The sequence below is a fragment of the Myotis lucifugus genome, unplaced genomic scaffold, assembly GCF_000147115.1.
Source record: "Myotis lucifugus unplaced genomic scaffold, Myoluc2.0 scaffold_1879, whole genome shotgun sequence".
Lineage (NCBI taxonomy): Eukaryota > Metazoa > Chordata > Mammalia > Chiroptera > Vespertilionidae > Myotis > Myotis lucifugus.
The window spans coordinates 14260-38438 of NW_005872927.1; the positions used below are offsets into that span (position 1 = coordinate 14260).

The 24179-nt window shown below is 57.3% G+C and overlaps 1 protein-coding gene across 1 annotated transcript; it reads left to right on the forward strand.

Moving 5' to 3' along the window:
• Positions 1 to 1473: 1473 nt before the first annotated feature.
• Positions 1474 to 22562, forward strand: COBL (cordon-bleu WH2 repeat protein). Its single transcript, XM_023748832.1, has 5 exons — positions 1474 to 1930; positions 6903 to 7000; positions 8602 to 8673; positions 13749 to 13931; positions 21959 to 22562. Exons 1-5 carry the CDS (start codon positions 1474 to 1476, stop codon positions 22202 to 22204), a joined length of 1056 nt encoding a protein of 351 aa, XP_023604600.1. The 3' UTR covers positions 22205 to 22562.
• Positions 22563 to 24179: the final 1617 nt, after the last annotated feature.

Sequence of the window (24179 nt, forward strand, 5' to 3'; positions counted from 1 at the left end):
GCCAGGGGGCTCTGGGTTCTTGGTGACACAGGCAGGCGCTGTGGTGAGGGTCTCCTTTCCATGCCAGGCAAAAGGTAGGGCACTAAACGGGGGTTATTTGAGAGGACGGGAAGTCCCCGGGAACTGAGTCCCTGTTTGCTGTGGGCCGTGTTAGGAGAGGCCCTGGTCTGAGCAGACGTGTCCATCTGGCGTCCAGCAGAGATGGGAGGGTCCATGAGTCTGCACCCAGCAGGGTGGCAGCCACTGATGCAGCTACTGAGCATGTGCAGTGCAGCCAGTGGGACCCCAGACCTGACTTTTAATTCATTGAAACTTCAGCACCGTGGCCACCCTACTGGGTTCAGGCCTGGAGGCCTCCCTGCCCCGGAGGCCGGCGGGACCCAGACGCGAACTTCTTAGAGATGGAGGTCAGGGGTCGCGGGGCGGGGAGGGGGAGAAGGAGTTTTTATTTTGAAAAACTTTTGCTGTTATAAATATTTACTCACTGCAATTGGAGAACATCTATAATAATAAAAGCATAACATGCTAATTAGACGGGACATCTTCCGGACTTTGGGTTATGGATTGAAATGAACACCAGCAGTTTATTATCCTTTTGAATGAGGCTCTGCTGTGGTTCTCGAGCTCCCTTCATCAGTAGCGCTATTTCATCCGTCTAGATTCCTGGAATATGGACAAAATTTCCCTGCTTTTAAAAATGGCAGTTTAGCCATCCGTCCGTCTCCTGAGAATTCCTAGGTCTGGGTGGTTGGTAAATGTTAACGATGCCATCGACCCTCGGGGTGCGTTTTCCCTGATTCCTACGTACAGTCCGTGTTCCAGGAGAGAGCCCTGCCACACCCGGCGTCTCAGACCTTCCCGCCGCCAGGTGTAAACCCCAAGGGCAGCTGAGCCCAGGGCTGTGCATGACCCCAGGCCAGACACGTGGAGAGGCCCCTGCGTCCAGCTTTTTTCCGAAAATTCATGGAACCCCGGCCCAGTCTGAGGTTGGCCTCGGTGCCTCCACAGAGTCCACGTCTGCTGTGTCCACTCACCAGGGTCTGGGCGCCATGAGGGTGACCAGGAAAGGCCAGAGAGAATTTTTTAAAATATGTTTTTATTGATTTCAGAGAGGAAGGGAGAGGGAGAGAGAGAAACATCAATGATGAGAGAAAATCATGGATCGGCTGCCTCCTGCACGCCTCCCACTGGGGACCGAGCCTGCCACCCAGGCATGTGCCCTGACCGGGAATCGAACCGTGACCTCCTGGTTCCTAGGCAGACGCTCAACCCCTGAACCACCGGCCGGGCGATATTTTGGTTCTTAAACAGAAGTTTGATACCTTGTGTGGTGCGCGTTTTCCATTCCATTGACTTTTTCACAGCCCTTCCCGCTGTTTCCCGGGGAAGGTGTACTAAAGCCTCATGTTCAGTCTGGTCTGCACCCGGGGACGGCCCTGCATGTGCTGGGCTGTCCACGGAGAGCCCTGCCCGATGCCCCCTCCCGTGTCGTTAGCCGTGTGCTCAGCAGGCAGAGGCGTCTGCGGGGAGGGGCTCTCTGGGCACTGCTGTTCCCTGTCCTGCGGGCCGTCTCCTCGTGAGCCCCGACTTGCAGGAGAAACTGCCGCTCACCGTCTCCCACGCCTGCATCTGGCGTGGACGCCGCGGCCACCGCCGTGGGCAGACGTGCTCACCGAGCTCCCCGCCCCTGTGTCCTCCCAGAAGTCCGTGCGCCTGGTGGTGAACTACCTGCGGACGCAGAAGGCCGTGGTGCGCGTGAGCCCCGAGGTGCCCCTGCACAGCCTCCTGCCCGTCATCTGCGCCAAGTGCGACGTGAGCCCCGAGCACGTGGTGCTGCTCAGGGACAACGTGGCGGGCGAGGAGCTGGAGCTGTCCAAGTCGCTCAGCGAGCTGGGCATCAAGGAGCTCTACGCCTGGGACAACAAGAGAGGTGAGGCCCCCGGGGACACGAGGGGACACGTGGGAGCACGTGGTAACATGTGGGAACCTGTGAGAACACGGGAAAACATGGGGACACAGAACACATGGGGACACGCGGAAACACGCTGGAGCAAGGCCCCCACTCCGACGCTCAGCTCGACGCCCCGCAGCACCAGCTGGACGGGTGCGCGCGTTTTCAGGCAACTGGGATGCTGTCCAAGAGGGGGGGGCAGGAAACAGACCCCCCCCGGAGGCTCTGGAACCCGGATCTCACTGGGCGCTCAGGAAGGGGTGCAGCCCACTGAGTACAAGATACAGAGACTGTTTTTCCTCCATAACGTGCTCTGACGTCTGAGAGCCACGGGTCCTGGGGCCGGGCCAGCATCTTCTTAAACTACCACCAGACTCCCCTCGGCACCTGCCCGGGCCCGGGCGGAGTGCGGCGTCTGTGTGGAGGTCGCACCCACTCTAACTTGGGTCCCGTGAGGCCGGGAACAGGAAACACGCTGTCCCGCGTTGGAGCGCGGGGAGGAGAAGGCCTCACGCAGGATTTCGGTGTGTGGCAGCGTCAGGCGTGTCTTTGCTGTTAATCCCACCCAGGATGTTCCCCATTGACTTGTAGAGAGAGGAAGGGCGGGGGAGAGACAGAGAGAAACATCGATGCGAGAGATGCATCGATCGGGTGCCTCCCACACGCACCCCGACCAGGGCCAGGGATCGAGCTTGTAACCGAGGTGCGTGCCCTTGACCGGAATCGACCGGGGCCCTTCCGTCTGTGGGCCGACGCTCTGTCCACGGAGCCACACCGGCCAAGGCCATTGGGTGCATCTCGAAAGACACAGAATCTTCCCTGGGGACAGTCACGGAAGACCGCCTCCCACTCGGGAGCGCAGCCAGCGAGCCCTGGCGTCCAGCCGGGGCCGAGCTCAGCAAGGAACCACCTCCCCCCCCAATCCGGCTCCGCTGTGCTCCCCGTGGGGCAGCCACCTGGCCGCTCGGCTGTGTGGTCACTCTGTGGTCGGGGAAACAGCTGCCCACGCCCGTGTCCCCCTCTCCACTGCGTGGGCACCTCCCGGGGCCTCCCTGCTGGTCCCAGCAGGAGACGGGGAGCAGCACCTCGCCTGGGGAGCGGGTGCTCCAGCCCAGTGGCCGGCACCCCTGTCCTCTGGACCAGACTGTGCGTGTGCCAGGCGGGCTGAGACACTGATCACCCCCTGCCCGGAGGAGCCCCCCTGCTGACAGCTGACTGTTAGGAAGGAAGGAGAACATTCCGGAGGCCGTCCATGCCCTCTCCTGGCCCCTCTCTGGCTCCCTCCCTCCCAGCCCCAGCTGAGCCGGGGCGGCCAAGGCTGGGCTGCCTCCTGGGAGGGCCTTCCTCCCGGGTGCTGGCCTGGCCACCTGCTCTGCGCTCCGGGGGCTCAAGGCCAGGGTGCAGCCCGCTCCGCACTGGGCCTATGCTGACCGACAGACAGACAGCCCCCTGAGAATGATGGACAGACAGCCCCCCGAGGCTGACAGACTGACAGCCCCCCGAGGCTGACGGACAGACAGCCCCCCGAGGCTGATGGACAGACAGCCCCCCAGGCTGACTAATAGCCCCCCGAGGCTGACGAGCGCCCAGCCCTGGTCAGGGGCTGCTGCCGGCGGCCTGGGCCCGGCTCGCCCTCACTCTCTCCTCGCTGCCTTTCCAGTTCTTCTGACCAAAACGCAGTCGGAGCCCTCCCTGCGCCTCCGAGGTCAGTGAGCCCCGCGGGCTGCACCTGCATGGCTGGGACCTGCACGGAGTGAGGGCCTCGGGCCGTGTGGCTCCCGGGGGGCGGGGGGGGCGGCGCTGGCCCAGGGAGGCTGCGCTGGTTCTCAGCTCCGGGTTGGCTGAGAAGGAATGTCTGTGGGAGGATTTGCTGTGGTTCTGACTGAGAAGCCAGGGGGCTGCTGTGAGGAAATGGGCTCCAGGGCGGACAGCAGTCCCTGCGCGAGGCGCCGTTTCCTGCTCACCTGTGCTCGCCTGTGCTCACATGTGCTCACCTGTGCTCGCCTGTGCTCACCTGTACTCACCTGTGCTCGCCTGTACTCACCTGTACTCACATGTGCTCGCCTGAGCTCGCCTATACTTACATGTGCTCGCCTGAGCTCGCCTATACTTACCTGTGCTCACCTGTGCTCGCCTGTACTCCCCTGTGCTCACCTGTACTCACCTGTACTCACCTGTGCTTGCCTATACTTGCCTGTACTTGTGCCTTCCTGTACTCACTGTGCTTGTCTGTAGCTGTGCATTCCTGTGCTTGCCTGTGTGGACCTGTTCTTGCTTGTACTTGCCTGTGCTCACCTGTACTCACATGTGCTCACCTGTACTCACATACGCTCACCGTCCTTGAGCTCCGTCCTGCCTGCTGCAGAATTCAGGGCATCGTGGTTTGTGATGTTTAACCTTTGCCGCCATAAATATAAAACGAGGAGTTCAGATTTTGCACTTATTCTGACACTGATTTCTTATCGATTGTATATATGCGCACACATACGTATATATTTACATATGCATGCACACATAACATAGACACATACACATGCGTACGTATTGGGATGTTAATGCACCTTTTGGATTGCGCGCGCACACACAGTTCATTAACATCCCAATGAGTTTTTATAGTTTACGAGAATTTCTGTTCATGTTTGTTAGAGTGTTTAACACTAGATCTTATTTCTAGAAAAACAAGTGAAAGAGCACTCGGCGTGGTTCTGGCGCCAGGGGGGGTGTCATGTCTGACCACAGTCAGCCCTGTGGGTGCTGGCCGCCCGTCCCTGTCCAGGGAGAGGGCCGAGGCGCGATCCCTCGCAGTGTCCTGCGGCCTCTGGGTTGGTGGGTGGCCCTCTAGCCGGGGTGCCAGGAACATGCTCTCCACGCTCACCTGCTGGGCACCGCCGCATCCGCACCTACTTTCTGTCACACACGGCCTGTCTAGATGCAGGCAGGTACACGCACACGGACGCTTCCCGCGGCTGCCAGTGTCCTCGGCAGAACAGGGTGTTGTACCTGGTTAGCCCCGTGCCTGAGGAGGGCTTTCATGTGTTTAGCCGTGAACTTCACATGTACACATGGCTGCTGAGTGGACGTGCATGACAAGCCGCAGGCACCTGCCGAGAGCCCTGGCGCTTGTGACTGAACCCCGAGCCTCCGCCACGTGCAGAATGACTTTACAAATGTGTGTGCTTGTGTTTCTTTGTGTTTTTTTAATCGATTTTGAGAGAGAAACATCAGTTTTATTGCTCACTTATTGATGCATTCGTTGGTTGATTCATGCATGTGCCCTGACCGGGGATCGAACCCACGACCTGGGTGTTTCGGGACAAGGCTCTGACCACTGGGCCACCGGCCAGGCCTGGGTTTGCGCTGTTGGGGGGATGGTGCCTGTTGCTGCCGCTCTGCCTCGGGTCTGGTCTCTGACTGGAGCGTCACAGTCCGTGAGCAAGAGAAGCTGCTGCTGTCGGACGGCTGGCTGAACAGCCAGAGGTCCCACCAGGGCCTGGCGTGGGGTGTGGGGCGTGGGGCGTGGGCAGTGCCGTGGGGAAGTCGTGTCCTTCAGGGACACCAGGGTTTTCCTCCTTCTGCCGTATCCACGGGCCTCGGAGAGAAAGACGGGATGCGCTGATGGCCGAGGCCTGAGTGGCCTGGGGGGTGAGGGGAAACCAGCGAGCGATGGTGTCAGCAGCCGTGCGGCACCAGTGGGCGGGCAGCACCGGGCCACCCGTCTGCAGACGCGGAGGCTGAGGCTGTGCGGGCAGCACCCCATTCACCCCATTCTGCTGATGAGCAGACTGAGGCTCAGAGTGCACCCACCCCTCGGTGCTGGTAAGCTCCACCCCACTGGTCCTCAAATGCTCCCTCACACCTCAAGCATCCCTGAGGCTGGGGCGTGTTGAGTGCAGGGCGCTGGGCCCACCCCCAGAGCTCCCGATTCCGGGGTCAGGACTGGGTCCAAGTCCCAGGGGTGCTGACGTGCCGGTCCCTCCTCATTGTGAGAACCACAGCCCTGGGTGAGGCTGTCACCGACTGACACGTCAGGGCTGCAGTGTCCGTGGCCCAGGAGAGCGCCCAGTCCATCCCACCCTGAATCCCAGTGACTGCCAGCCTGGGACCGAGTCAACGAGACTGTGCTAACTGCGCAGGCGGCCGGGGGGGTGCGGGGATATCGGGGACCACGCTGTGCAGACCTGGTTGTCTAACATCTGTGCCTCACACCTGGAACGAATGAAGACTAAGCCTGAATATCAGCCGCAATGGAAAAATAAACGAAATTAATAATGAACACCCCCCCCCCCAAATAATAAAATAGTTATTTTATTATTTTACTTTTTAATATGTATTTTTACTGATTTCAGAGAGGAAGGGAGAGGGAGAGAGAGAGAGAAACATCAATGATGAGAGAGAAACATGGATGGGCTGCCTCCTGCACGCCCCACACTGGGGATCGAGCCTGCCACCCGGGCCTGTGCCCTGACCGGGAATAAAACCCTGACCCCCTGGTTCATAGGTTGACACTGAGCCATGCCTGTTGGGCTAAAATAGTTATTTTTTTTTTAAATCCTGATGAAGAAGGAAAAAGATTGAGGATTTCAGGCTGAGAGAGAGAGAGAGAGAGAGAGAGAGAGAGAGAGAGAGAGAGAAGCAAGCCATGGGCCTCTGGAGAATGTCACTAGAGAGGAAAGCATGCCGCGGAGCCGAGGAGCCGAGGAGGAGGATCGGGGATGTGAGCGCGGCCAGAGGAAACGCCCCGTCCCCACCGAGCGAGCGAGCGAGCGAGCGCGAGGCCCGGTGTTTCATAGCCGGGTGCAGGCTGGTGGGGTGCAGGCTTGGGGGTGCGGGTCGTGGGCGGTTCTACTCTTATAAGAACGAAACCAAGTTTAAGAGGAGAGGGTGTGTTTGCTGAGATTTTTAACGCGACGTGTTGGTGCTGAAAAGTAACAGGACTTTCTTTCCCTCCCAGAAACCTTCAGAAAGTCCTCCTTTGGCAGCGATGAGACGGATAAGGAGAAGAAGAAGTTCCTCGGGTTCTTCAAAGTGAACAAAAGAAGCAACGGCAAGGTGAGGGGAGCCGCCGGGACTGCCTCCTGCCAGCGTGGTTTCCGAGGTGTTCGCGCTCGAGCTGCCTGGGCGGTTCCCAAACATGTCGGGATAGCAGTTCCTCGGGTGCAAGGGGGCTTCTCCGGATGCGCCCCAATGACGGTTTCTCTTCCACACGCGAACCCCGAAGCGGTTCTGGGCGATGGGGTTTATTCGCCAGCAGACCGTGGCCCCGAGCCCGTGCCCGCTGCCGCCTGCCCGGTGCCCAGGGCCGGGGCGCAGGCAGGCTGCTCGGATGGGGGTGGGGAGTGGCTGGGGCAGGCACAGCCGAGCGCGGGTGACACAGCCCGGATCCCCACCAATGAGCCCAGTGGCAGGAGCTGCCACAAAGGCAGTGAACCGTCTAGAAATGCTTTTGTTTAAGCCTTAGAGTCTGGCTTGGCTCTGCCCGAGGCCGGAAAGGGTGAGCCATTGTGCAGACTCCACGGACGACAGGCTGTCCCGTGCCAGGGCCTTCCCCTGTCCATCCTTTCTCTCCTCTCTCCCGGACTGGCCAGAAGTAGTTTTCTTCTCTTTCTTTTATTTAAGTATATTTTTATTGATTTCAGAGAGAGAGAGAAACATCAACGATGAGAGAGAATCATTGATCAGCTGCCTCCTGCACACCCCCCACTGGGGATCGAGCCTGCAACCTGGGCACTTACCCTTGACCTGAATTGAACCTCAGATTCTTCAGTCCGCAGCCCCGACGCTCTATCCACTGGGCCACACCAGCCAGGGAAGTGTTCCTTCCTCATACACCCCTTCTTTCACGCGGATCTCTCCCTCGCGTTAACTTTATTTCTCCCTCCACATCCTTCCTGCAGTCGCATCCGTGTTGTGTCATTGACTGCTGATTGGGGCTGGCTTCTTCATCCCTTGCGTCTCTCCACTTGTGGGTTTGAGATGCGTTGCTCCGTCAATCTCATTTAACTTACGGAGACCTGGGAGAGAGGGGGCCGCCCCATCTTCCGGGCGCAGGGGCCGGCTGCTGTGCCCGGAGCTAACACAGTGGGAGGACGCAGAGCCCCGCCCCCACCTGTCCGTCCAGAGCCCCCGCGCTTCCCTCGCCCACACGGCACGTTCCTGGACCAGTCGGGCCTCAGTGTTTCTTCATTAACAAGAAGAGGGTTTGGCCCTCGCCGGTTTGGCTCCATGGATAGAGCGTCAGCCTGCGGACTGAACGGTCCTGGGTTCGATTCCGGTCAAGGGCACAGGCGGGGGTTGTGGGCTCCATCCCAGTGTGGGGCGTGCAGGAGGCAGCTGATCCATGATTCTCTCTCTCCCTTCCTCTCTGAAATCAATAAAAATATATTTAAAAAAAATAAAAAATAAAGAGACGCTGCTGGGGAACAGGAAGAACAGTCACCACTGTGAGCTGTGGTTTCAAAACTGGCGTCCAGAGCAGCGAGCCCCTGAGAGCGAGCGGCTTTCAGGCTCGGCCGAGGGGAGGCCGCGGGGACGCTGTGGGTGCAGATGCGGCGCCTGGAGTGGCCGGCTGGCCTGTGCCCGGCGTCTGCTGAGGACGGCGCTGGCTCTGTACCCACTTTCCCCGCGATGACGGTGCTATGCTTCTGCCGCAGGTGGAGCAGGGCCGGCTGTCGGCGGACAGCGACGAGGACACCGGGAAGCTGGCGCCGGGCAGGGGCTCCCACGTGAGTACTGGCCCCGGCGGGCGCGCCTGGCTCAGCGGGCAGCGCTGCGGGCTCTGCTCGGCTTCCAGGGGGTGAAATTGCAGTGATCGGGGTGTGGGGCTCCCATTCGCTCTGGGCTCGGTAGGAGCCGGAGCTGCATCCGGCTCTGGCTCGGTCGCCCGCCCGGCTCCACGGGCCGCTGGGATGTTCGTTCCCCGCAGCCGCCTCGGGCCGGGCTGCTAGGGGGCTGGCGTGGCCCGCTCTCGAGTCACCTCCTCCCTGAAGAGGAGGAGCTGGCGGTTTTGGAGACACATGGCCTGTCCCCGCCTGGATCGACCTGCTCCTCGCTCCGCAGCTACACCCTCAGAGCCTCAAAAACTCCCCGAGCCCCGCACGGCCGCGTTGGCATAGGAAAAGGTTCTTCCTAATTTTAAACACTGGACAGAAAAGAATTCACAGCAGCTTATAAACATGGACCTTTGAAATGGATCTGGTGAAAGTTTGATTCTTACTGTCACGTCTTAAAAATGGCAAAGACAGACTCTCCTGCCACAGTGAGAAATTTGCATTATTGTTGTTCTTGGTTTCACATTTCCGTGCCAGCCCGTGTCAAACTTCCTGCTCCACAGTCTGTTTTCATGCCTGGAGTTCTTTCGTCGCATCTTAAAACGAAACAGGACATAAAGTATAAGTGTCTGTCTAACTTAGATTTTCTAATGGTCATAAAGCTTCAAGTAGGAAGATAGCGCTCTAGGTTGAGCTCTGGTTATAATCACAGACGAGAGCGGTGTAGAATGTTACAGCGGCCATCTGTAACTGTGACGAGGGAAAGTAACTTTTTCTTGAAAGGACCTCTTTAATAGATGAAAGGCCGTTTTTTTCACTCGTCCCACATTTCCACGAGTGACCGTGTTTTATTGATAAACTAGGAAAGCTTCCGCGTGGACTTGGTGCCCCTTTCCATTTTAAAAATCAAATCTATCGGGGTGACATTGGTTAATAGCAGGGTGGGGGAACGTCCGGCCCGCGGGCCGTGTAAGGCCCACAAAGCCATTTGGTCTGGCCCTGCCAGTGCACGAGGGGGCGTTAATTAAATGCCTGGCCACATGGAGCAGGCTGGTGTTTAAGTGGACGGTTTTGTGTGGCCCCGGATGCTGTTATAAACACACAGCTGGCCCTGGGCAGGAAAAGGGCCCCCCCTGGGTTAATAGGACCATGCAGGTCTCCGGAGGGGGCTCCATCCCTTTTCCTGCTGAGAGTGCGAACCCCGAGGAAGCAGCTTCATGACTCAGCGTGGAGGCTGAACGGCCCTTGACGTGCTGGCCAAGGCACACCCTGCCCGCGCCGATCCCACGGGGGCCGTCCAGGCACAACGGTCACTTCTCCTGACCTTTCACCGGTACCCAATCGGGGCCTTTTCGCATCGTCAGCAGCCAGGGAAGCCGCGTGACTGGCAAAGGGGTCTGTTACTCACCTGGAGCTGCGATCCCGGGAGCTGGAAGGAGCTGGAAGGAGCTTGGTCAGGTCTCACCCAGCAGTCAGTGCGCTGCTGGCACTTTCTACTGCAGTGGTTCTCAACCTTCTGGCCCTTTAAATACAGTTCCTCATGTTGTGACCCAACCATACAATTATTTTCGTTGCTGCTTCATAACTGTCATGTTGCTACTGTTATGAATCGTCATGTAAATATCCGATATGCAGGATGGTCTTAGGCGAACCCTGTGAAAGGGTTGTTCAGCTGCTAAAGGGGTCGCGACCCACAGGTTGAGAATCGCTGTTGCAGACCCACGCCGTCACCATCGGTCTGAGGAAATTGAAATGTCCGTTTCCATTCACGTTTGCAGATACAATGTGTTTTAATAACACGTCTATTTTAAACATCATCCCAGCCGGACATCTGGTTTCTTCACGGTGTCCGGTCGGTGGGTTTAGCCCCCTTGTTTTCCAGGGCGTGGATGTCTGTCCTTGAGCCCAGGCGTGGCAGCGGCTGTCCTTGGGAGCAGGGCCCAGAGAGACGAGAGAATTCCTGCGCGGCTCAGAGGACCTCGCTCCGGGCGGCGGTCCCTGCCCGCTGTGGGCCTCTGGCCTGCGTTTCAAAAGCCGCATTCCATCCGTGACTGACCCAGAGTGACCGATGGGACTGGGCTCGGGGTGGTGATCGGGGTGCTGAGCGCACACGCAGGGCGCAGGGGGTGTGTTGGGGGGCTGTGTGTACTTCTGTTGAGCAGTGCCGCCCATAAATTCAATAAAGAGGAAAGGAGTGCATGAGCATCGTTTATGTGCTTCCGACGGACAGGAAACTGTCCCTGGGCACTTTTCTCCTGGCCAATAAACCCAATTTGTCATAAAAAAATAAAATAATAAAAGGTTCTCCAAACAGAGATGAATAAGAAGCCACCTGCTGCGACCCTCTGAAGTGAATCGGCGTGAGCCTCGTGCGATGCCGCGGGGCGTTTCCCCTTTGCCCCGTGAAGCCGGTGACAGAAGCATCGTCATCACGGTCTTTGCGTCTCACTGCTCTGAACTGGTTTCCAAATGCAGATCAGGGACCCAGCCCGACCCAGGCCGACGTGAGCCCGCCCTGGGCCCGGCCCAGAGGGAGGCGGGCAGAGGACAGGTCCCGCCTGTAGGAGTCCCGACCTGTACGGGGGCACCCACCAGTAACGTGATGCTTTGGGGACAAGTTACTAAAAACTAAGCTGTAAAGCCCGGCCGGCGTGGCTCAGTGGTTGAGCGTGGACCTCTGAACGAGGTGGTCAGGGTTCGAGAGGTGCAGCCCGGTCAGGGCACACGCCTGGGCTGTGGGATCGATCCCCAGTGTGGGGCGTGCAGGAGGCGGCCGATCAATGACTCTCTCGTCATGGATGTTTCTCTCTCTCTCCCTCTCCCTTCCTCTCTGACGTCCATAAAAAAGCAACACAACTCAGCTGTAAAGCAAACCCCGTCATTTCAGCCGCCCCGCCCCCTGTGTGTCGGAGACCCTGCCCTCTGTCCCATTTGTGGGGGAAGAATCCCGTCCCAGCAAGAGGTTCGCCGAAGAACATGGAAGCATCGCCGGGGACGCAGACAGAGTGTGGGGCGGCCTGGCATGGGGCTGCGTTGGGTGGAGGGAGGCACAAGGGAGGGAATGGGGGACATTGGTAACATCGTCAACAATTTTCAAAAATTTAAAAAAATAAAATAAAGCATCCTGTCCCAAGTGGATGCTCCAGAACCAGAAGGTGTGGTGAGCCAGCTCGGCCACAAGGGGGCAGTGTCTTCACGAGCACAGCCAGTCCCCTTGGAACGCCACCCTCGGGCCTGCAAACCTAACATTCCTTGTTTGCGGAGCCCCGCTCTCCAGGGAGAACAGAAACGCGTGTCCCGAGGCCCAGCCGCCTGCCTGTGATGCAGAACCGATCTTTATTATCAGTCCGTGTGGACGAGACTTTTCAAACGTGTGGCTGGTGCCGCTCCAAGTGCCTTCCGTCCAGATGTGGAGAGTGAGCAGCGCGCGGGAGTTCGGGGGGCGGATGCCTTTCCATCCAGGCAGGGGCCAGCGTGGTTTCTCGCCGACACGGGAGCTCGGAGCCGCTTTCCCCCGCGGCATCACGTCACCTACGACGCGCTCCGCACGGCCGTGGCCTCTTGACTTCCGTAAAGGCCGCGTGTCTTTGGTTTGGGGGCAGCTCGGTCTGTGTGTGTTTGCAGAGCGGCGAGCTCCCGGCCAATGCCTAAGAGAGGTGCATGCCTCGCCCATTACCCGCTCTCTTCTCTGGCCTCGGGGATTCTAGGAGGGCCCCCCTGTCCCCAAAGCCCGTTTTCAGTGAAGGGCAGGGTGTCCTTATAAAAGACAGCACAGAGATATTAGGGAATCAAAATCAGATCGTGGAGCCCAGCCGGCGTGGCGCAGTGGTGGAGCGTCCACCTATGAACCAGGAGGTCGAGGTTCGATTCCCGGTCAGGGCACAGGCCCGGGTTGCAGCTCCATCCCCAGTGTGGGGCGTGCAGGAGGCAGCCGATCCATGGTTCTCTCTCATCATCGATGTTCCTATCTCTCTCTCCCTCTCCCTCCTCTCAAATCAATACAAATAGACATATTTTTAAAAGCACACCCTGTGTGCAGGGATGTCCCCTCTGCTGGAGGCACCCCAGAAATAGACCCCAGATGACGTAGTTTCTCAACATGTGACCCTCCTTCTGGGGTGACAGGGACCCGGGATTCCCTTTCGCCCCCTGGTCGCAGCGAGGCGGGGCCCTTTGCTGCCCGATGACAGGCCGATGGTCCGTAGTTACACGCAGGAGCCACCGTAAGCGGCGGCCTCTAGTGAAGGCTCACACGGTGACGCTCCTGCCCTGAGTCCTTTGGAGGCAGCACGGAGGCCCCCTGGAGGAGGGACAGCCACAGTCGGTGCTGAGCGGCCCCGGAGAGGATCTGGACAATAACGACGGGGGGGACATCCCCAGGAGGTTAAAAAAAGAACACAGGGCCCTGACCGGTTTGGCTCAGTGGATAGAGCGTCGGCCTGCGGACTGAAGGGTCCCGGGTTCGATTCCAGGCAGGCGGCTGGGCCTCGGGACACGCGTTTCTGTTCTCCTTGGTGAGCAGGGGCTCTGCCAACAAGGAATGTTAGATTTGCAGGCCCGGAGGGAGGCGTTACAAGGGGACTCGCTGTGCCTACCTTGATTGCGGGCACATCCCCAGTGGGGTGTGCAGGAGGTAGCTGATCCATGTTTCTCTCTCATCGATGTTTCTAACTCTCTATCCCTCTCCCTTCCTCTCGGTAAAAAATCAATAAAATATATTTTTTAAAAAAAGAAAAAGAAAACAAGAACATCAGGAACAACAGAAAGGGAAAGGCAGGGTTAAGTATAGACTTACATAGTAGGATCTGTGGGGATCGGGTTGGCTCTGAGCACATGTCGTTCCTGTGCCTCCGCGGTGGCCGTCTTCGCTGCGTGTTTGCTGTGAGCATCAGGGTCTCACGCCGTCGTGTGTTGTCTGGGTTTAGAGCAAATCACCTGAGCAGGTCATGGAGGCGATGCGTGTGGGAGCTGAGCTCTGGTGGGGAGAAGGCACACAGAACTGATGGGGTGTCCGTCTGTCTCCCCGACAGGGCTCTCTGACGACGCCAAACTCCCCGTCCATGACTTCCCGCTCCATCACGCTGGGCCCATCGCTCTCGCTGAGCAACATCTCGGGGGTGTCCGTCAAGTCCGACATGAAGAAGCGCCGAGCCCCGCCTCCTCCGTCCCTGCCCGGGGCGGGGCCGCCCGCGCAAGACAAGGCATCGGAGAAGGTAGGGGCGCGTGCTGTTTTTGTTGTAAAGGTGGTCAAGGTTTTTTAAATTGTCCTGTGTCTTCCAGGGGCATCTGAACTCTTTATATGCTTTTTTATTTTTATTTTTTTAAATATACGTTTATTGATTTCAGAGAGGAAGGGAGGAAGAGAGAGATAGGAACAGCCATGGTGAGAGAGCATCATGGATCGGCTGCCTCCTGCACTCCCCCCACTGGGGATCAAGTCTGCAACCCAGGCCTGTGCCCTGACCTGGAATCGAACTATGACCTCCTGGTTCCTAGGTTGACGCTCAACCACTGAGCCACGCCGGCCGGGCTTTAATATGCATTTTTAAATTATGTGTTGGTTTCGGGTGACAGCTCAGTGGCCAGACAATCGTGTACTTGACACAGGGCTCCCCTCGCTATTCCCAGTGCCCACCTGGCCCGGGCGTCGTGTCACTGTCTTCCTGGCTGTTTCCTGTGCTGTACCACCCCCTCCCCCCCGTGACTGTGGGGGGACTTCCCAGCTGTGCTTCTCGGTCCCTTCACCCTCCCCCCGCCCCCCCGCATGAGTCTGTTCTCTGCATCTGTGGGTCTGTTTCCATTTGGTTTGTTGCTGAGACTGTTCTCCAGCTTCCACATGTACGTGAAGTCAGGGCACTTGTCTTTCTCTGACTGACTGACCTCACTGAGCGTAATGCCCTCCAGGCCCTCCATGCTGTCGCAGACGGTCAGCTGTCCCTCTTCCTGCGGCCGAGGGCTCCATGCACACAGCACCGGCTTCTTCGTCCCTCGTCCCCGAGGGCTCTGGGCGCCTCCACAGCGAGGCTGTGTGAGCAACACTGCAGTGACCGTGGGGCGCATGTGCGTTCCAGTTAGTGTTTGGGGTTTTTTGGATAAATTCCCGGAAGTGGGACCGTGGGTCATAAGGCAGGTCCATTTCCAGTCTTTTACGGAAACGCCACGCTGTCCCCCACGGCGGCTGCACCAGCCTGCAGTCCCAGCAGCAGTGCACGGGTGATCTCTCCTCCGCATCCTCGCCCGCACGTGCTCCTTGTTGGTTGATTGATTGATTGATTGGGGCCGTTCTGGCAGGTGTGGGGTGCTATCTCACTGCTGTTTTGAGTCGCATCTCTCTGATGATCCGGGACTTTGAGCATCTTTTCATCTGCCTCTTGGCCGTCTGTGTGTCCTCTCTGGAGAAGTGTGTATCCGGGTCCTCTGGCCATGTTTTCACTGGGTTGTTTGGGTTTTCAGTGTTGAGTTATATGAGTTCTTCATGCGTTTTGGATCTTAACCCCCTTACAGAGGTGTCACCGGCGGAGATGCTCTCCAGTTAGCGGTTGGCTCTGCGTTCCGTGGAGGGTTTCCTTTGCTGTGCAACGGCGTTTTAGTTTGAGGTCGTCCCACTCGCTTACGTTTCTTCTGTCTCCCTCGCCCGAGGGGATGTGTCAGAGAAAACATTGCTCTTTCAATGAACCGGCCGCTCCTGTGGGAGCTCGGAGCCTGCGCGGCCGTGGGCTCAGCAGGGAGGGTGCTGGGTGAAGAGCTGTGCGCTCCAGGAAGGTGAGGCGCCCCCAGCTTTCGCTCTGGGAGGCGGGCGGGCGACAGCAGCTGTGCCTGTCGTCCTCACAGCCCATGCTCGCCGATCAGCACCATTTATTTATCTATTTATTTACCTATTTATTCAATCCTCCCCCGAGGGTATTTTCCCATTGGTTTTTAGGGAGAGTGGAGGAAAGATGGAAAGACAGAGAGAAACATCGGTGTGAGAGAGACACATCGATGGGTTGTCTCCTGCACGCACCCCGACCAGGGCCCAGGCCGGGGAGGAGCCTGCAACCGAGGTACGTGCCCTTGACTGGAATCGAACCCGGGACCCTTCGGTCCGCAGGCTGATGCTCCAACCACTGAGCCACACCGGCCAGGGCGGCATCCTTTTATTTTCAGCGATGCCATCGGGGCAGCGCCACGCTGGCTCCCTGGGAGAATTGCACAGTTAGGACGCCGTGAGGACCTGCCTTCGCTGGGACAGGGATGCCGCACGCTGTGACTGGGGGCGCCCGATGACTCAGAGTCACGGCCACACGGGCCTGTGTGCCTGTTGAGCAGCTCTGTGTGGTGTCACCTTTGCTGGGGGGGGCCTTGAGTTTGCTGAGCCCCCTTTTCTATGTTTACCTTCTGAGCCCCGTGACACCTGTGCACGGGGCTGTCCTTACCTGCAGACGGCAGCACCTGGGTCCCCAATCTTTCTACACCCCTCCCCCCCCCCGTCGGTTAAGCATTAGGGAGACCTGGCTCGGAATATCAAACTTCCCCCTTCTCTGGGGGCAGGACACTGTTGGACAGTGACTTGGAATGTGACGCTGTGAACAATGTGAGAGTTGCCCGGCCGGTGTGGCTCAGTGGTTGAGCCTCGACCTTTGCACCTGGAGGCCACAGTTCTGTTCCTAGTCAGGCCACATGCCCGGGTTGTGGGGCTTGATCCCCACTGAGGGGCGTGCAGGAGGCAAACGATCAATGATTCTCCCTCATCATTGGTGTTTCTATCTCTCTCTCCCTCTCCCTTCCTCTCTGAAATCAATAAAAAAAACAACAACACATTTCTTAAAGTGAAAGTTTTTGTTTTCCAACGCATCCCCCTTTGGGTGGGCCAGGGTGGGGCGTGCCTCCGGCAGGTGCAGGAACTGACTTCTCCCAGTGGATAGAGCCGCCGTGCCGGCAGCAGGGCCTGCCCCACGGGCATCCGCAGGCAGCGCCCCCGGCAGCGTGCAGACGGCGTGCGGTCTTGTCCTCACACCTGCACCCCCGCTTCGGGGGCGATGCCACCACCAACAGGACCACGTGCCAGAAGCACATTATGTGGGACAGAGAAGCGAGACCTTGTCACTATACAAAACGTTCTTCCCAGAGACGTCGTCATTGTCCTCAGATTTTAAAAAAATAATATTGTTATTGACTTCAGAGCAGAAGGGAGAGGGAGAGAGAAACATCAGTGATGAGAGAGGATCATGGGTCGGCTGCCTCCTGCACGCCCCCCACTGGGGATCGAGCTGCACCCCGGGGCCTGGAGGGGAACCGGGCGCCCTCTGCAGGGTGAGGATCCTGCGTGTTTTCCATCCAGAACCCAGGTTCTCTGCTCAGTGCTCCTGCTCCCATTCACGGTCCCGGGAGCTCTGGGCTGAAATCCGTGCTGTTTGCCGGGAGCGCTGGGCTGAAATCCGTGCTGTTTACTGGGAGCTCTGGGCTGAAATCCGTGCTGTTTACTGGGAGCTCTGGGCTGAAATCCGTGCTGTTTGCCGGGAGCTCTGGGCCGAAGTCTGTGTGTTTGGCACAGAATGAGCAGAGAAGTGGCTCGCAGAGACCACCTCCCTTGTGAAGCTGATGAACGGCATATGGATTCGATGGAATCATTTGCTATGAACATGTTTGTTTGTTTTGTTTTGTTTCTCCCTAAATGAAAGCTACTTATTATTGACTAATTTCTGGGAAAGAAACCCAGAATGCATTGCCATCGCTGTCGGGGAAGAGCGTCCGCAGCCTCATCCCCGCGGCGTCCCCGGCGCAGGGTCCCCAGGGAGAGGACACGGCTGGCTCCCGCGGACACGCTGGCTCCTAAGAGAATGAGCGAGTTCGGGTTGTCACATTTTATTTTATTAAATATATTTTTACTGGTTTCAGAGAAGAAGAGAGAGAAACATCCATGATGAGAGAGAGTCATGGATCGACTGCCTCCTGCAGGCCCCACACTGGGGATGGAGCCCGTAGCCTGGGCCTGTGCCCTGACTGGGAATCGAACCCTGACCTCCTGGTTCCTAGATCAACGCTCAACCACTGAGCCACACCGGCCGGATCAGCGTCTTCACATTTTAAAAGACTTTTTCCCTATCAGCTAGAACGAAAGACTCAGTATGCACTTATTCCGGCCGCACGGGCGGGGTAACGCCACCGTGTCCCGGTTCCCCTGGAACTTGTCAGCCGTGTCGTGTCCGTGTGGGTGCCGGCTCCCACGTGTGTTCCCGTGTTTGGTCGCTAGTGCGGTCGTTTCTGCGAGCTCCCGGTGAGAGGGGTGAGTGCTGTCCTCCTGCGAGCGAGCCCGTTGGCAGAGACCGCGTGGGACCGGGACGCCGCGCTGTTCCGGGAGGTGGCGCGTCTCTTGTGCTGGCTCTTCCCCTCCTCCCAGGACCGCGGCCCTCGTGTCACTTCCGTGGACCGTCCAGCTGGGAGTGACATGTTACATGCGTGAGGGCACTGCCTGCCCGGTCACTGTTTCCACGCTGGAGCGGCATCAGAATCGCCCCAGGGCCTTGTTGGCACACATTTTCCTTGGCTCCCCGCTGAAGGGTCAGGGGCCTGAGAATTTGTAGTTCAGCAGGTCCCCAGGTGAACCCCACTTTGAGAACCACCCCTCCAGACCACTCACTCCCTGCTCTGAATGCGGGCCCATCACAGGGAGAGAAGGTCTGCTCCTTGTAAAGATTTTCCAAGCTCTAGATCAGTGGTTCTCAACCTTCTGGCCCTTTAATACAGTTCCTCATGTTGTGACCCAACCATAAAATTATTTTCGTTGCTACTTCATAACTGTAATGTTGCTACTGTTATGAATCGTCATGTAAACATCTGATATGCAGGATGGTCTTAGGCGACCCCTGTGAAAGGGTCGTTCGACCGCCAAAGGGGTCGCGACCCACAGGTTGAGAACCGCTGTTCTAGAGAATTTCCTCCGCAGAAAAGTCACCTGAGCCCAGCCAGCAGGGCTCAGTGGTTGAGCATCGACCTAGGAACCAGGAGGTCACGGTTCAATTCCTGATCAGGGCACAGGCCCAGGTTGCAGGCTCCATCCCCAGTGGGGGGTGTGCAGGAGGCAGCTGGCCAATGATTCTCTCTCATCATTAATGTTTCTTTCTCTCTCTCTCCCTTCCTCTCTGAAATCAACAAAAATATGTATATATATGGCTAATATGCTAAGTGTCCTTCCCTCCATCCGGTTAATGACGTCACGTAGCAACGCCCGGCTTCCTCTCCCTAGCAACTAGCCCCCTTGCAGTTTCTTCATAGCCAGGTGCAAACATTTCACACTGTAACCAAATGTCTGTGAAGCGTTTTCCCTGCCTCATATCATGTGATCCTCACAGAAGTCCTGGAGTAGGTAGACAGGAGACTCGGTAGAATCCTATTTTCTTTTCATTGGCTGGAAAACGGAGAATTAGAAAGCTTGGAAACTTGACCCGACTGAAAAGAAGTAAGAAATGGTGGACCTTGAAAATGACTTCAGGTTTTCTCGCTGCTCAGAATATGGTCAGACACGGCTGCAGTGAAATATTTCACCCTGTGTTCTCCCTGCATGATCTACAATAATAGTCTGCTTCGTGTTGATATTTACTGCTGTGTTGCTGACAATTACCTGAAAGAGAAGTTGGAGTTCTTCACTGGGCTGGAAAAAGTTTAGCTAAATCAGAAAGTAGGTCTAACTAAGCAAGTTTATTCTATGTCTATAAAAGGCTAAGTTGACTTGCGCATGCATGATACATATAAAGCTCTCGCTGGTGCCAATCGCACGCGTGTGTTTCGATCTGTCACTGTCGATCATGAATTTGGTTGACACTTCTGTTATAGAGAAAGGGCGAATAGCGATATTAAAATATTTCTTCTAATTAATTTCCTTCCACTGTGCACGAATCCGTGCACCAGGCTCTAGTATTAAATAAAGTGAAGGCGCGGCCCCAGCAATGGCTCCATTCTTGCTGTGTTTTAGGCATCGTGTGAGACCTTATATATGTCATCTCACCTAAGTCCATCTTCCCAGCGTGCTCATGACGTAGGCGCTGCCCTTACCTTCCTCACACCCAGGGCAGCACCAGGCTTGCCAGGAAGAGAGGGCACAGCTGCCGGGCCCCTCCCTGCAGGCAGCTCTGGTGCCTGGTGCCTGGGATCAGAGGGAGACAGTGGCCAGCAGGTGGTGCTGTGCAGGCTGGGACACAGGCAGGGTCCAGCCTGCACTGTGCATCCTGTGCACCTGTGCAGGAGAAGGTGTGGTGAGGCAGTCGCCTGTGCAGGTGCAGGTGGGAGCATGTGCAGGTGCAGGGGGAGCGTGTGCAGGTGCAGGCGGGAGCGTGTGCAGGTGTAGGCGGGAGCATGTGTGGGGGCAGGGGGAGCGTGTGCGGGTGCAGGGGGAGCGTGTGCAGGTGCAGGGGGAGCGTGTGCAGGTGCAGGGGGAGCATGTGCAGGTGCAGGGGGAGCGTGTGCAGGTGCAGGGGGAGCATGTGCAGGTGCAGGGGGAGCGTGTGCAGGTGCAGGCGGGAGCATGTGTGGGGGCAGGGGGAGCATGTGCAGGTGCAGGGGGAGCGTGTGCAGGCGGGAGCGTGTGTGCAGGAGAAGGTGGGAGCGTGTGCAGGTGTAGGCAGGAGCATGTGCGGGGGCAGGGGGAGCGTGTGCGGGTGCAGGCGGGAGCGTGTGCAGGTGTGTAGCCACCCCTGCTGCAGGGTCTGCGTGCGGAGATTCTCGAGTGGAGAGAACGTGTGCAGTGGATGACGTCACTCGTGTGCCCGTCATTGGCAGGGAGGTCACGTGTGTGCCATGGGAGATGGGAGCTTACATTCTAAATATCTTGGAGGACAAACAGGCTCGCAGTCAGTGGCGCGTGGGAGGCCGTTCCTAGTGCTACAGGCTCACGGCGCTTCTCCACGGCCCCGTCTGCGGGTCGGGGAGGAACCTCTGCAGCGGGAGCACCTGGCAGAGTCCTGGGTTCGATTCCGGTCCAGGGCACATACCTCAGTTGCAGGCTAGATCCCCAACCCTGGCTGGGGCGCATGTGGGAGGCAACTCATTGATGTGCCTCTCTCACATCGATGTTTCTCTCTGTCTCTCCCCCTCCCTTCCACTCTCTCTAAAAATCAATGGAAAAATATAAAAATATCTCAAGTGAGGATTAACAACAACAAAAAAGAAAGTCTGCCTGCTTAGTCAAAAGAATGGGGGGGAGGAGGGGGCGAGTCACAGATTTGCATGAATTCCTTTTGCCACCAACAGCCAAGAACAGGTCTTATTTACATCCCAAAATATGCAAAAGCAAAGGGGAGACTCCCCGGGGAGCAGCACAGAGGCTGCAGGAAGGGGAGGGCCGAGGAGGTCTGGGAAGTGACTTCCTTCTCCAACACCAACTGCCATGGGAACGGCCCCACGTGGAGCCTGTGAAAACCGCCCAGGTCGAGGAACCCCTCGGGAGCAGATAACGGGGTGGCCCCGGGCGATGCTGGGGGCACAGGAAACGGCCTGGGTTCCTCGTTTCCCACCCACCGTTTGTGCTGGAGCCCCCCCCCCTCGCCCCCCCCCACACACACACTTGCAGCCGGAGCAGCGTGTGTTTGAGGATTAGCTGCCTCTTACTTCTCGCGTCCTTCCAGAGCCTGACCTTTACGAGGCCCTCGGATAAACTTGGATGAAATCCCGCTCGCCGCCTCCCTGCGCCCCGGACGCCATGAGCGGGCTGCGCTGTGCAAACATCCCCGGCTCCTCACCGCCGCCAGGTGGCCTCTGCCCTTTCGGTCTCGCCCGCCAGTCACGGGCCGCGCTGCTTGCTGCAAAGGGCACCGCGGGGAGGGGGTGTCGTCTACCTTTTCCTTGGCTTCCTCGCAGCCAGGGATTTTCGTGATTCTTTCCAATCCCCTCGGTCATCAACCGTCAGGAAAAGAGGGTTTAAAAACAGCAGTGGAGCCCAGCGGCCTGGCTCAGGGTTGAATGTCGACGTAGTAACCAGGAAGCCACGGTTCGAATTCGGTCAGGGCACAGGCCCGGGTTGCGGGCTCCATCCCCAGTGTGGGGCGTGCAGGAGGCAGCCGATCCATGATTCTCTCTCATCATTGATGTTTCTCTCTCTCTCCCTCTCCCTTCCTCTCTGAAGTCAATAAGAAGTATATTTTTTTTAAAAAGAAAAAACCCAGGTTAGCTTTATAGTCTAATTTTTTGTCGTGTATCAGGTGAAAGACAAGCAGAGTGATCCTGTTTCTCTCTGTCGACACTGTTCCTCCTGTGTGTCTGATGACAGTGGACAGCACACGCTGATTTCTGCAGCGCGGGCGCCGCACTGGCTCCCGTCTGCCTGGTGACGGCTGATGTGGCGAATGTCCCCGTGCAGTCGTGGCTCTTGAGGGAGACGGACAGACGCCGCCGAGGTCGGCCGTGCTGTGTCCGCATTGCCTCCTTCCCGCAGGAAAAGTCACTAACAGGGAAACAGGAAATGCTGGGAACGCGGAATCCGACAGATTCCGTGTGGAGGAAGGAGAATGACTGACTCAAAAAGGACGCACTTCTTTGTGGAGCACCCATGCAGCCAGAGGAAGTGTCTCTTTTTGGTCCCAAACCCATTGTTCGTGGTGGATGGAATGACAACAGAGGCAGCACACTATCCTCTGTGGGTTTCTGTTTGGCCTTTTGTGTCTGCGCGGGAACGGAGTGTGAAGGACCCCTTGAGTCATTCTACTCCGTGCAACGGGGGACAGTGAATCTCCCCGTCCCCGAAGGTTGCGTAGGAGGAGACGGAAGGAGGTCGGAGGGAGATGGGACAGCAGTGCGCAGGCGGGTTCTCGGGGAGCTCTAGAAAAACCGGAGCGGGGTTCCCAGAAGCGCTCGCTCCCGTGGCGCCGTCCTCGGGGCTGGCAGCATAGCAGGCGGATCAGGTCTTCAGCACGTGCGGGGCTCCCGTTTTATCTCCTCCCGAGGTTCTGAGCACAGCACGTCGGACCCAGCGCCATCCGTCGTTCTGTGGCTTTAAGGGAAACGAGGTCATAACACATCAGTTTCTCCAAAGGCTGATGGACATAAACAAGGGGGCAACCAATGGAGCGCTCTCTCTCTCTCTCTCTCTCTCTCTCTCTCTCTTTTGCTTGTTCTCACTCTCTTTCTCAAATCAATAGAAAACATATCCTCAGGTGAGGATTGTAAAAAAAAAAAAAAAAACTGAGTAGAGGGAAAAGAATTTCCAGGAAATTCAGTTAGAAAACAAATCAGTGATCAAGTTCAGAGAAAACAAAAAAGAAATTTAGGAAGAAGATGTAGGCAACAGACACATTATGCATGAAGACAGCTTGTTTACATAATGATAATATCTGTTGCAACAATCTCTATATATAAAAGGCTAATATGCTAAGTGTCCCACCACCTGTCCGACCGGTCGCTATGATGCACACTGACCACCAGGGGGCAGACCTTCAATGCAGGAGCTGCCAAGCTGCAGTGACTTGGCAGCGGTGGTTCTCAGGTGACGCACCCCGAAACCAGAGAGGAGGGAGCCCGATTTCTCATGGGGCCACGTGATTCCACCTTCGGCCGTGGGTTATGTTGTTGCTGGGGCTCTGTCTCCCCGAATCTGGTTTTAATGCACACGTGCGTTTGCGTTCCACACCCTGTACGACAGCAACTTTGCAGAGTGCCTCTCGCACTCCAGACCCATCACTCCGCAGACGCCCTTCGAGCCACCAGCCACAGCGCCACCCCAGGTGCGGCCGGCCGGGGAGGGGCCATGGGGGGTTGGCTCCAGGGCATGTCAAGACCATCAGTCCTGGTCCCACCCTGCCAGCCACCTTCGAATTAATTTCTTTCCAATGTGCATGAACCCGTGCCCCGGTCATTGGTACATGGATCACTAAATCGTGAATTTCAACCTCGTGCTGCAGTTTTTAAAAGATCGGGGTTGGGGATGGCGTGTGGGTGTGTTTGTCTGCGTCTGTGTGTGTCCCAAAGAGCTCAATCCTCACCTGCAGCAGGAAACAGTCAGGAAATAGCCGAATACACTTACTATTTATGAAAATAGAGTGGATTTTAAAGGAACAGAGTTGGAAGGGGTGGGGGCCGGAGCCCGGATGGTGGGCAAGGGACTGCTGGTCAGAGCGGAGCTTTGAGGAACTTTCTTATGTCCGGGTTTTACATAAAACAGATGATAGAGTTTTAAAGGGTCCAAGGAGGTGGTTCTAACGATGATAGAAAGAAGAAAAAATATGATTTTTAAAGTAAAAACTGAAGACCCAGGAAAATGTATGCCCGACTGGTTAAACTGAGTGTTAATGAAAAGGGTTTTTCTTCTTCCCTTTGGCTAATATAATTTTTTGAAATTTTGAAATTGGGCCCAGCTGGTGTGGCTCAGCGGTTGAGTGGTCAACTAAACCAGGAGGGCACAGGTTCCATTTCGGGTCAGGGGCACGTGGCCTGGGGGTGTGAGGCTTCCATCCCTCAGTGGGGGGGCGGGCAGGAAGGCGGGCCGATCCCCTGAT

What these genes read in the sequence shown, in the direction of transcription:
- COBL (XM_023748832.1), top strand. Translation starts at nt 1,474, where the DNA reads ATGCCCCCTCCCGTGTCGTTAGCCGTGTGCTCAGCAGGCAGAGGCGTC. An exon ending in ACAAAAGAAGCAACGGCAAG is followed by an intron (nt 7,001 to 8,601) that starts GTGAGGGGAGCC and finishes CTTCTGCCGCAG; the next exon opens with GTGGAGCAGGGCCGGCTGTC. An exon ending in AAGACAAGGCATCGGAGAAG is followed by an intron (nt 13,932 to 21,958) that starts GTAGGGGCGCGT and finishes GTCTGATGACAG; the next exon opens with TGGACAGCACACGCTGATTT.